The sequence below is a fragment of the Heliangelus exortis genome, chromosome 11, assembly GCF_036169615.1.
Source record: "Heliangelus exortis chromosome 11, bHelExo1.hap1, whole genome shotgun sequence".
Taxonomy (NCBI): Eukaryota; Metazoa; Chordata; class Aves; order Apodiformes; family Trochilidae; genus Heliangelus; species Heliangelus exortis.
The window spans coordinates 14152967-14165066 of NC_092432.1; the positions used below are offsets into that span (position 1 = coordinate 14152967).

The window sequence follows — 12100 nt, forward strand, 5'->3', positions numbered from 1 at the left end:
GCTTCGCATTTAGCATGTACTGGCCCCAAAATAAAAAATTTGGGGCTTTAAAATCACTTCCAGCAGCTCTGCACCCTACCTTACGTGGCTCTGGTGACTGAAGGAGGTCACCAGCACCACTGAGCCTCCCAACTCATCACTCCTTACCCCAGAACTTGTCACTGCTTAGCAGACACATCAACCCAGCTTCTCCCGACAGGATTGTGCCCCAGGGGCTGCTCAGCTCCCCCACCCCCCAGCTTGCTGCAGACACACTTTGGGATCCACCATGTGAGCTTAATACCAGGGGTGCACATGCTCTGGGTGCTCGTGCTGGCAGTGGGGACTGGCAGCTGTCACCCAGAGCAGGACAGCCCCAGGTGGGGCTCCAGGAGCACCAGAGAGTGGTTCCCCTGATCCCGTGGCTCCTGCCCAGCCCTGCCAGGGACAGCGGGGATGCCAGGTTAGAAGTGACAGTGCTCTGCAAGCCTGGTGCTGACCCAAGTGAGAGCAGGACATTTACCCTAGGGTGCTCTGAACCATCCAGTCACCAGCATGCAGCAGTACCATCCCAGCATCCGTGCTGTAACATAGCATGGGAAAAAAGTAACCCTACCGTGTGGCTATTACCTTTAGGCATATTACCTTTGGGAGGGCAGCGTGGGTGTTTGCCATCCTTACCAGGCCACTCCACACTCAGGGAGCCAAACACACGGAAAGTGTTCATCAGTCCAGCTACAGACAGAAGGAGAGAAGTCAGCATCACTGTCCCTCCCCTAAAATAAGCTCCATCCTCCACCTTCCCGCTGGCAAAACCAGAGGCTGCTCACCTTCCGTGATGTCCCATGGGACTCCTCCCAGGAACACTTTGCAGGAGTAGACGGGGTTCTTGTAGTTTCGGGGAGGCAGCTGCCCGCTCCAGGTGCAGGTGGCTTCATTCACAGCTGGGACAAGGATAACCAACACTCACTATGGGACCACTTACTTTCCACAGGTCATCAAGCAAATCCCCATGCTACACAACCACAGGTTCAGCTGAGCTACAGCAGCAACAAGCAGCTGCCTGCATCCTCCCTGGTTTTCTGCCAGCAGGTAGACAGTCAGGGGGTCCACCTTGTCCGTGGAGAAAGGTCCAGTCTGCTGTAAACTCATGTCCAGCCACGTTACCTACACAGAGGCCACCTAATGCCCTCCTTAGAAGCCCAGAACCACCATCAGCACTGAAGCCCACCAAGACCCACCATCCAACTTACCTGCTGCTTGCCTGTGAAGCCTGGCTTCTCTTTCTATACTGAAGGGGTCTTCTGGAGAGTCTAGGAGATCCCAGGAAGGCCACGCAGATGCCCCAGGCCATCTTTTTGATGCACTGGCTGGGGAGGAAGTAACTGCAGCCAGGGCAGCTTGATCTTGATCCAGGCGGGATCCCACTCCCATCTTTAGGGGGTCTCTTGAGACCCCACTGAGGGGCAGGAAGGACAGAGGCGGGGAGATGCGAAGGCTTGACTGCAAGAGAAAGTCCACATTAAAACCCAGCTTCCCAGCAGAAGCATGTAACCCTGGAGGTCACGCATCACCCTGGAGCCTTGCCCTCACTTACAGCAGGAGAAAGGGGCTTCTCTTGATCTCCTCAGACCCTCAGGTCTGGCAGAAGCAAGAAAGCAGCCATCTCACCTGTTCCAGCAGTCTGGTGGGACCACAATTTCCCTGGGAAAGGCCACCCCCTGCAGCCATTTTCCACTGCACCCATGTTGAATTATCAAGAGGGGGGGTATCATTAGGAAAGAAGCACCTCACAGACCACAAAGACAACAGCTGCTCCCTCCTGGCCAGCCCCAAAAGACAGCTGCCACCCCTGGGGAGCACCAACCACCCCAAGCTGAGCAGCAGGCAGGGCTTGCTGGCAGCACTCGTGAGCTTTGCAGGCAGCACCTGGTTCTGGTCCTCCACAGAGGAGCTCCCAGGCCAAGTAGGAGCTCAGCTGGCTTCAGACCCAGCTTCTCCCAGGGTAGAAGGAGGAAAATCACAGATCAATCAATCAGCAGGGATGCGAGTCACTGTGCCACTCTTGGTGCCAGCCACTCTGCAGATCCAGCCAGGAGCTGCTGCAGGAGAGCCACCCATGCCAGGAAGACCTGACCTTCACCAATAGGACCAGCAGAAAGCCCTGGACCACCACAGCCCTTCATGGCACTCAAAGCCCAACTCAGGCTGGATCATAGGAGAAGCAATTACACTTCAAGCTGACTGCGTCCTTCACACCCACCTCAGCGTGAGGGTCAAGGCCATAGTGGCACCAGGGCAGAGCCAGGAGCAGCTGGGCCTTGGTTCTGGCCTCAGCTCTGGAGGCTGAGCTGTGCAGCAGCACTGGCTGGACCCAGGCTGTCCTGCCGGCACCCAGAGCTGCTGCTCACGCCACGATGCAGACCCAGCAGCACAGACTGGGTCAGGAAGACAGACACTCGCCTCACTCACTGCCTTCCAAATTTAGCTATGCTTTAGGGAATGGGAGCAGGCAAGACCCAGTTTGCTCCAGAAGAAACAGCCCTGAGATGGAGAACTGCAGTCAACAAACGGGAAGGGCAATGAAAGGCAGGGACAGGAGTGCCCAAGAAGCCCAGGCTGGAGGCACCTGAACTGATCGACCTCTTCACTACCGGGATCAGGGTACAGACACCCTCCTGCCACACACCAGCTCAAGCACTCAGACCCCTCAGGGGCTACTTTAACCTATCAGGGCTGCACGCACAAAGCCAAAAGGCCAAAACGTTGCTTAGAATAAAAAAAAAAAAAAAGATACTACTAATTTGTGCTGAAGGAAGACTGTATGAGCAGCCCTTGTTCCAGACCTGGGCTGCTGAAGAACCTTGTGTGCCAGCGTATACATGACAGCTTCCTCCAGCACTCCAGTCTCTTCCCGAGCAGGCAGGGCTGTAGGTTGCAGCCCCTCACAGCTTGCCAATGCTCCCTGAAACTGCAGCAAGACACCAGGAACCAGAGTGGGTGCAAGACCCAAACTTACAATCAAGTCTGAGAGGTGGTCGGAGCCAGAGCTGAACCCGCTGGTATCTGAGTCCGAGGGGCTGCTGGAGCGGGAGTCCAGGAGGGACCGGGAGTCCAGGCGGGAGTTCCTCAGCGTCGGCGTGGAAAACTTCTCTGACAGGTCAGAACCAATGGGGTCTAGAGGCAGGAAACCCAGTGGGGGCTTCCCCAGGACGCTCCCAAGAGGGTTACTCAGCATGCTGAGAACTGCAACAGAGAAGGAGCCTGTCAGTGCTGCAGCATGACGCATCTCTCGTGGCAGAGGCCCAGGAGGCTCACAGGAGCCCAAAGACAGCTTGCCCAGGAGGTAGGACATCTGGCAGGTACAGGCAGCACAGCACCAGAAAGGCTGATGGCATGCTTTTTGCCATCAGTTGTAGCCCTGTGACACAGCTGGAGCCAGCAGAGCCTGGTGTGGCTGACAAACATGAGAGTGGGTTCATCTCCCGAGGCTGAGATCAGACAGAAGATCCCCACTTTATATCTGGGAGCGGAACCAGAGCCTGCCCACCCTGGTTACAGACCTCGCACAGGTGCTGTCAACAGCCCCCCCATTACACTGGAGCAGGCAGGGACCCAACTGAGGGGCACAGCCACCCACGAGGGAGGCAGAGCGGGCCCACAGTCAGGGTCTGCTGCAGATGCTATGGCCAAGCTGAGAAGAGCAACTCCTGGCCCACCAGCAGGCTGGGAGGTGGGACACTGCAGACATGGGCCCCAGGAGGATTTGGCTGTGGGCAGCCAGCAGCCTGGCCAAGGGAGAGACTCAGCCATGAGCAGTGTCCCCAGGACACGACTATCGGGAGCAGCAGCTCTTCCTCCCACCCAGGAGGAAGGAGAGCAAATTCCTCCCTACTAACAGGGCCACCCCCACCACTACACCAAGCAGGCCACACAGGGGTCAAAGTCCTGTCCTGCTCCATGGGTCAGTGATGTGGGACCAGCTGCGACCCAAGAGAGCAGACACGGGGCAGGCTGAGCCAGGCAGGACCCCACGGGGGCATGACACCCAGCAGCTCTATTCAAAAGGAGCAAGTCTCAGCAAGCTCAATGTCCCCAAACCAGAAAGCAAAGCATTCAGAAATGGTTTTAATTATTCAGAGGCTGCAAAACAAGGCAGCTTGCCCTGAAGCTCTCAGTTTTCAGCAAAGCAAGTTCAGGATCCTGTCGATACCCTCCAGCCCCACCTGATCTCAACCAGCTCTGACCACAAAGGCTTTTAACCCAGGTTTTCAAGTAGCTCTTGTGCAGAAGAGGATTAATAATCCTAAATGCTGCCCAAACCAGATAAGTAACAAATGCCATTGTGCTCAAGCACACCACAGTCTGGCACTGGTACCAACCCAGCAACAGAGAAAGCTGCTGAGCCTGCCTAAAGCAAGGTGCTGGGATGCACCCATCCAAACCCCATTTCCCAGCAGCACACCTGCCAGGAGCTGGCATCTCCAGCCTCACCCTCCCTGCAGAAACCCAAAAACATATACAGAAACCCCAGACAGGTACAGGTGGGTCCTTTACTTAAAGGATCTGCCCCATCCCAAGGCAGAGCTGGTCTGCAGGAGCCCTCAGCAGCACTCACAGCATCCTCCTGCACTGGCAGAACCTTACCCCTGCCAGCTCCCCCCAGCAGAGGTGCAGCCCCATTTTGGCATAAGCACAGGACCACAAACTCCTCTCCAACCACACTTGGGAAGACCTCCTGCTCTCAGAATATCTGCTTGGCTCTCCTCAGCAGCAGCACCCGTGCTGACACCCAAACCTGCAGCCACACAAAATCCTGGGCTGGCCTGGCAGTACTTACCCTGGACAGCCTGGCAGGAGGGGAGGCAGCCCTGCAGAAGCAGTGATGGGCAGCCAGGGAGAGGTGCTGCAGGCAGCTGGAGCTGAGGAGGAGAACTGCTCCTTCCTAGTGACAGCACAGAGCAGGGCAGAGCATCTCCCAGCCCCGGCAAGCCGCACTACGCTGGTTTGCCGACTTCTCTGAAGCCACGTGATGTGTTTAAAAATACAGCCAGTGTATTGTTCAAGGGAGACAGCTGAATTTGTTAAACAGGCTCAAAAATCTGATTAGTCACTAAACAGTACAAGAGTCAAAGCAAAGCAGCTGATCCCCTGGCCCAAACCTCACCGCCGATAAATGCTCCAATGCTGACACCCTCCTCCTCCTCCTGCTCCTCCTCAGCCATCAAGCATGGGGAGTAGTGAGCAGACCTCCACTGACCTCCTATGTGCAGCTTTCCCAGAGACCTGAAGCAACCAATGCCACGTGGATTGCTGCCAGCATATGCTGTCCTGCACATCATCTCCTGGTTAGTGTAGATGCAAGACCAGAGCTCCGTTTGGGAGGCTTCAGCAAGGGTTCAGGGGCTCGTCAGGCAGCCCTAAGGGTGTTCCAGGGTCCAACTGCTCCAGCCCCCTTGTTTCACCATGATCTCTGCTCCCATGCTGGCTTACTACAGCTGCTGCTTACACATTTGCTCTAGGGCTCCTTAGCTTTTACTGCAGCTAGAAAACCAGTAAGGCCAGTACAACAGAATTATGTTTTTTCAAGGGATCTACCATTTGGGCAGCTGAGTTTCAGCACCTACCAACCAAGCAAAGTCCTGCTGGCTACAAATGACCCAACTCCCAACCTGGTGTCCCAGGAGCACCAACATCCCACTGTTGGCACAGATGGATTTCACACACTGCAGAAGCTCTGGCAGGTCTGCGCAGGCAGTGCTGCTCAGTTCCCAGCTCCACAGCCTGCACCAAGCTTGTGGGAGACCACACATCACTCCCCCTGTGGGTTCAAGGGGGCCCACTTTGTGCTCAGAGGGACAGGACTAGCCATGAGCCACAGTCAGCACTTCTTCTGTCACACTTGCTCAGTGATCAGGTTGTGTCCCCTGAAGCCAGCCTTGCAGGTAGCCTAGGAGACATCAGCACAGGAGACCAGATCTCATTTCCCACACCTCTCCCCTCCCCTCCTGGCAAAGGCAGCCTGCTCTAACTCCCTGCCTGCAGGGTTACCCACTGAAACCTCTCCTGACAAGGGCTGCCCACCAAAAAGAAATGTCCTTAAGTCAGAGGGGGCACTCAATAAAACCACAGCTGGCCTCAGCTTCCCTCCCAGGCAGGCGGTTGGCAGAAGAGAAAAAAACATCTCCAGCACACACACAAGATTCACCAGCAATTTCTGATGTCAAGATCCCCAAGTGAAGCAGCAAACATCAGGTAACTACTCAGATTAAGAGGGAAAAAAACAAAACAACCAACTGACCAACCCAAACTACCTAAGCACAAACAAGTAAGTTTTTCTCACATCTCGGGGAATTTCTCACTGAAGGCTCCATGCCATCCCCATTCACCCACTCACACGCAGCAGCCCGGGTGTCCAGAGCACAGTGGTTTGCAGAGAGCTTCTGGAACTTTTCACACCTCCGCTCAGAGCTGCAAGGGGGGCACATGCCAAGGCGTCTTTGCAGGGAACAGCAAGAAAGCAGCTTTTAATAGCAACTCGGCTCTGACTTTTGACTCACTGCTGCAGCTTTAATGACTGGATTTGGAGCCAGCTTGCTCCATCTTGGAGCACATCAGCCAAACGCTGACAGATTTAAGAGCTCTGTGGAGCAGTCTCAATACCAGCATGGCACTCCTCCAGATCACAAGTGCTCAGGTCGCTCTCTAGAGAGCAAACATTTTATGAACCACTCCTCCTCAGCTGAGCTTTCCCTAGTAAATGCCTTCAGGACAATGCTGCATCATCCTGGTGCCCCTTTAGATCCCAAGAGGAACACTCACAAGCACCTTGGACACACCACACCCAAGCCAGACACTTCTTAGCAGAAGTACACAGCCACACCAAGACCCCACCAGTGGTTTCATAGGGTGATTAGTTTCAACTCCTCAGGGCAACTATGTCATGTAGACCCCCCCAAACATCTTTTAAAGCTGCTTACCAACCATTCAGCTACAGCATTTTAAGGTGAATTTACCCCATCTCAAGCAGATCACTCTATCAGCACAAGCTGAAATTCACAGCACAAACCTTGGGAAAGGTGCCCCAACAGCAAAAACCCAACCATTCACACACAACAGCTTTTATTGGTCCATGTGCCATGTACACCTGCAATTTATAAATTTCAGCACCTGCTCAGGACCTTGAAGCATACAGTTGTCTTCCCTGCATACTATAATTCACAGCTATTTGAGAACTGGACCTGCCTGGTACCTTTAACCAAGCCCATTTTATAAGATACGATGTGAAAAGCCCAGGGAAGGGCTCTGGGTAATTAAGCCACCATACCACTCTGCTGATGACAAATGACACTTTAATGTCTTGAATAAGACCTTAAGATAAAAGCACTACACACAGAGCATCCACTGAACTTCTTCCTGACAGCTGGAGTTGACAAAAAGCTCTGCCACCATTAAGCTGTCCTCTGAACAAGTACTTCTGCCTCAGCTTGGGTCAGCAGGAGACCAGCCAGCAGAACAAGCCAATAGCACAATGGCAGAGCAGTGCTGATGCTCTTCACTCCTGGGCACATGGAATTTAGTCAAGTTATCTGGGAATAGTCCTGCAAAAAGTCCCCTGCCTTACAGCTGCCCAGGTCTCTCTGCTCAAGATCTTTCCCACCCTGGTAGAAGGTTCCCCAGAGAGAAAGAAAAGAGCATTTGCCATAAGGTGACACATCCCACAACCTCCTCATAAGCCTGAAGGCACATGCAGCCATATGCAAGCACACAAGAAACTCCAGTTGAGGGGGATGGGATACCAGGCCCTGGGTTCTGACATTACCAGCCATGTCTGGCTCCTGGATTCTAAACACACAGGCAGCTCAGCACTACATTTGGCAGTGGCACCAGGCGAGCACACGCATGCTCTTTTTGAAGTCATGCTCTGAATACATATTTCAGCCTTTGAAAGCTCACCACAAGGCTAGAGAAAGACTACTTAGAAGGGACCAGGTCTTGCACAAGCAGGTCTGCAATGCTGACCTCCAGTGGGTGACATTTTCTGGCTGGCACCACCAGCAAGGTTAGACAAAGGGACATCTCGGTCTCTGAGAGGAGACACCAGAAGCTGGCTGAGAGATTACTCAGCACAAGAGGGATGGCAGACTGTCAAGATCTTCCTTTTGCCCACCAACTACTTTCAGTGTAAGTTTATCCTTCTGCCCTTATCTTGCAGAGGCCAGGGTGAAGAGATGAATCGAAGAGCTCTTCCCAAAAGAAGCAGAGCAGAAGAGGTAGGTTTCAGTGCCACCATGCTTCTTGAAGACACCTGCCATGCCCAAAGGCTGCTGAGCCATGCGTGCATTTTGGGGCAGGGTGGTGGAGGAGGGAAGCAGCGTGACCAAGGCCCTGGAGACTGAACACAGTGCAGTTTCTTTTGTTAAAGAGAAAGAAAAAAGAAAAAAAAAAAAAAAAAAAAAAGCTGATGTCCTAAACAATAGCCTGCTGCAGTTCCAGAAAAACAGCTCGTCTGCAGTTTTTACCACCCAGCCAGGCTCTGCCCTGGTGGGGTGGGAGCAGGCTGAATGTTTTAGTCAGCCAAAAAAGCAGCACCTCCTACAGACACCAAGCAACTCCACAGCAACAGAAACATTTGCATGTCTGAAAGGCAAACAGGCACCTTAACCACCTCCTACAGCGACTTTAACATCTCCAGAGTTCCAGCAGTGACACAGCCAGACAGGCTGCCAGAGTGAATTTTCCCCCTCCATCACACAGGAGCACCAAGCTGCTTACAACATGACCTGCTCTCTGCAGGGGAAGGGGTGATCAATGCTCCAGACTAATCTTAAGTGAAGTTTCAGCACCTCAGGCCTGCAGCCACAGGACCTCACACTGCCTGCAAGGAGCCAGCATGCCAGCAGCACAGGGACACCAACCAAACCAAGCCCAGCAGAAGCTGTGGTGACAGCTGTGGGGCTGCAGCACACAGAGTAGGAAAAGGTTTCGCCCAGTGCAGGCAAGGTAGACGTTGGATTACCCACCTCTACTCATACAGGGAACAGTCAGACTCTTATATGTGCCCAAAGAAGGAAAATCTTCCACAAGATAAGGGGCACAAATTTTCCTCTTGAGTAGCCACAAGGTAGGGCCCAGAAAGGTGGAGGGGATCTCCATCCTTGCACTTGGAGCTCACCTGAGCAGCACACTGGGTACCTCCAGGTCTTGTCCAGCTCAAATCCTCCTGATTTGATACTCCCGTTACTCCAGTAGAGAAAGAAGTCACCGCTGTTATGAGAAAAGCCACCTCGAGTCAGAGGTACGCACGCTCTCCAGAGCTGTGTATCACAAGTCTCCAGCACCTGGAACCAACTTCCAGCATTAAAGAAAAGCATCTCCCAGAAGTGCAGATGTGACCAAGCCACTGGCCAAATAGGAACTGCCGCCCAGCCCTTTGTGCTTCTGAGATACAAAAGAGGAACCCCTGCCCTGACAGACTCTTCATTTGGGGCAAAGAAACAAGGATATTCAGACAGCTATTTCTGGTTTGCTAAGAAGGGGGTGGGGGGAATAAAAAAAGGCAGCATGATCCCACAGCTGAACCACAGAATTAGAGTCAGGACACCTGAGGTCTATTCTTGGTTCTGGCACCAACATGGCAAAGTCACTTCCCTAGCGTGCTCTGAAAAATGGAAACAGCAGCAGGACTGGGAACACAGAGGAGCTCACTGCATTAGTGTTTGAGAGGACAGGTCCTCCTCCTGAGCCCAGAGTGGGACACCTGACAACAAGCCTGGCTGCTTCTCCAGGCAGGGAATTTACTACTGTGTTCCCAGGAAGGGAAAAAAAAAAAAAAAACAAACCAAAACCAATGCCCAAGGTAAATTAAAATCAGTAAGGACAATTACAACACTGCTCAGGATTAGAGGCACGCAGGTAATTGCACTCATCAAGCAGACTGCCACAACTCTGTTTGCCTTTAGAAAGATGAGAACACTGAAATACAGTAGGTTTTCACATGTATCAGCCCCAGAGATACTTAAAAGCCAACATATTCAGGTCAAATCCTGCACAACAAGCTTTGGCTTTGCAAGCCACGATAACAAACACTTCTATATTTAAGTACCAAACTCCTCTCAGTTATCCGCTGCCACATCCAGGGTGCCAGCTCTGCAGCACGTGTGACTTTATGCGCTAACAAGGAAGAGGCTGTCACATTTGCACTGCTCAGCTCCACCAGTGTGTGGGGTGTCAAGCCCATCAGGATACCACCTTTGGGAGAAGAACTCCACCTTTGGAGCTCTTTAGAGGGGGACCATGATGGTGGCCATGCCCCTTTTTGGGTTGGCTGCAGTAAAGGCGAAGTAACACACACAAAAAACCAACAACAAAAAAGACACCTAGACAAGCTTTAGCCCTAAACAACAATCTTGTTTGGGAAATGGCACACAGGGCATCCAGCTGGCAGAAAGCCAGATTGGTGCACCCAGTATCACCAGTGATGCCTGCAGGTTCCCAGTTACTTTCCAGATGGCCGCAAGTTTTGGGTACAGCCTTTGGGGTTTGCTTCACCTTCTCTCTGCGTTCCTGGAGAGAAAACCAGCCAGAGGGGCAAGGAGGGAAACTGGGCATTTCTCTGTGGCCATCTAAGGCAGGTGGCAGCTGCTGCTGTGCCTGAGAGCAGCCTCTGAGCTGGCACTAGCACAGACATCACCTGTGATTCAGCTGTTTTGCCAGTGCCTTGGGGGGCCATGCACGAGGCAAGCAAGCCCAGAGACATGGATCCAAGGTGCCGAGATGGAAACTGCGGCACTGGCTGGAGGTGCCCTGCCCTCAGCCTGCACCCCAGGGCATTAATCCAGCCCCACAGTGGCACCACACAGCATCTGTGGGGTGGCAGCTTAAGGATCACAGCATTTCTTGGGAGCAGAAAATTTCAGAGCCAGATCAGTGAAGGTGCCTGTTTAAATGCACCTTGGTTCCAAAAATGGGAGAGAGCCCAAGATTGTGTTTCTACAACACCCTTGGGCTATGCTACTTTTGCCACCCTCCCAAGCAACATTCATCAGGACAAGATAACCTCATGATGTCCTTTCCAACATGATTTACCCTGCCACCCTAAAAAAGACAGCCTGTCAAAGGTGCTGCAGAGGGTCCAAGAGGTCCTCTTACATCAGTCCCACATGCAGTCACCTCACAAATAGTCAGCTAGAAGAACTCCTGCTGTATCAACAAGCCAAACAACTCTGCTGGCTCGCTGGCCTTGTTCCTCGTGTCACTGCCATGACAGGTTATCCTACAGAACCACCCTACAGCCTGGTTATGAGAGCAAAAGGATGTGTCCAGGCACAGGGCAACACTAGGGACAAGCTCCAGGCTAAGGCAGGAGCAGATGTTGAGCTCTGGGACTGTCCCAGAGTTGAGGAAGGGGAGGAATAGGCATCATTCCTCCTTTCTGCTATAGGCAGCTGGGAGAGCAGCTCCAAAAGCTGTGCAGAAGAGGCCCAAGCAGTTCCCAACCCAGCTCCAAGTGGAAACACTCAGACCTGCACATGCTGAGGAGTTTGCAACTAAGGCACTGAGCCAAAAACCCATCCGCAGCCTCTTACAAAAGGCGACCATAATGCTGCTGATGAAGATATGGCAGACAGCCTGCCCAACAAGCATCTGATTCACTGCACAGGTTGGAGGAAAACCTACCAACCCATCTCACTTGACTGGCACAATTTGGGGATGAATCTTATCCCAGGCCAGAGCTTGCATACCCCTGAGTCACCCTGCTGCTACCTCCAATAGCAATCACAACAGGAAAGAACCACTAAGCTACCAGTTGCCCAGGGCAGCTCAGAACCACTGAACAGAAGCTCACTCTCCTTGTAAGGGAATGTGCTTGTTATGGCTCACTTCAGGAGCCACAAGCTACAGACTACAATTCGAGTCAAAAAGCTTCTGGGCAAGCTCTGTGAGCTCCTTCTATACACCCCAGAACTGGCAGGCAGTGGGGCAGTGATCAGCACATCTGAGGGGTGCAGATCTGTCACTGCCTGGGTATTTTTGTCATTGCACCTCCAACAGCTCTGAGCACAATTAGATGTTTGATAAGCCTGTGCCTTCCTTGCACCCAAACCCATCCACTGTCACC

The 12100-nt window shown here is 52.9% G+C and overlaps 1 protein-coding gene across 11 annotated transcripts in view; it reads right to left on the minus strand.

The window, feature by feature from the left end:
- Positions 1–12100, minus strand: part of CPEB1 (cytoplasmic polyadenylation element binding protein 1) — a 38528-nt gene that overhangs the window by 5331 nt on the left and 21097 nt on the right. For 8 of the 11 annotated variants that reach the window (XM_071754771.1, XM_071754776.1, XM_071754774.1 and 5 more), the window contains 4 exons: positions 2999–3225; positions 1233–1482; positions 810–923; positions 610–714 (listed from right to left, as the gene is read on the minus strand). In XM_071754771.1, the coding sequence (XP_071610872.1) occupies positions 610–714; positions 810–923; positions 1233–1482; positions 2999–3225 (696 nt within the window). Of the gene's footprint in view, positions 1–609; positions 715–809; positions 924–1232; positions 1483–2998; positions 3226–9154; positions 9422–12100 lie in introns of those variants that run through there. The other 3 variants (XM_071754779.1, XM_071754773.1, XM_071754772.1) reach the window with 3 other exon arrangements.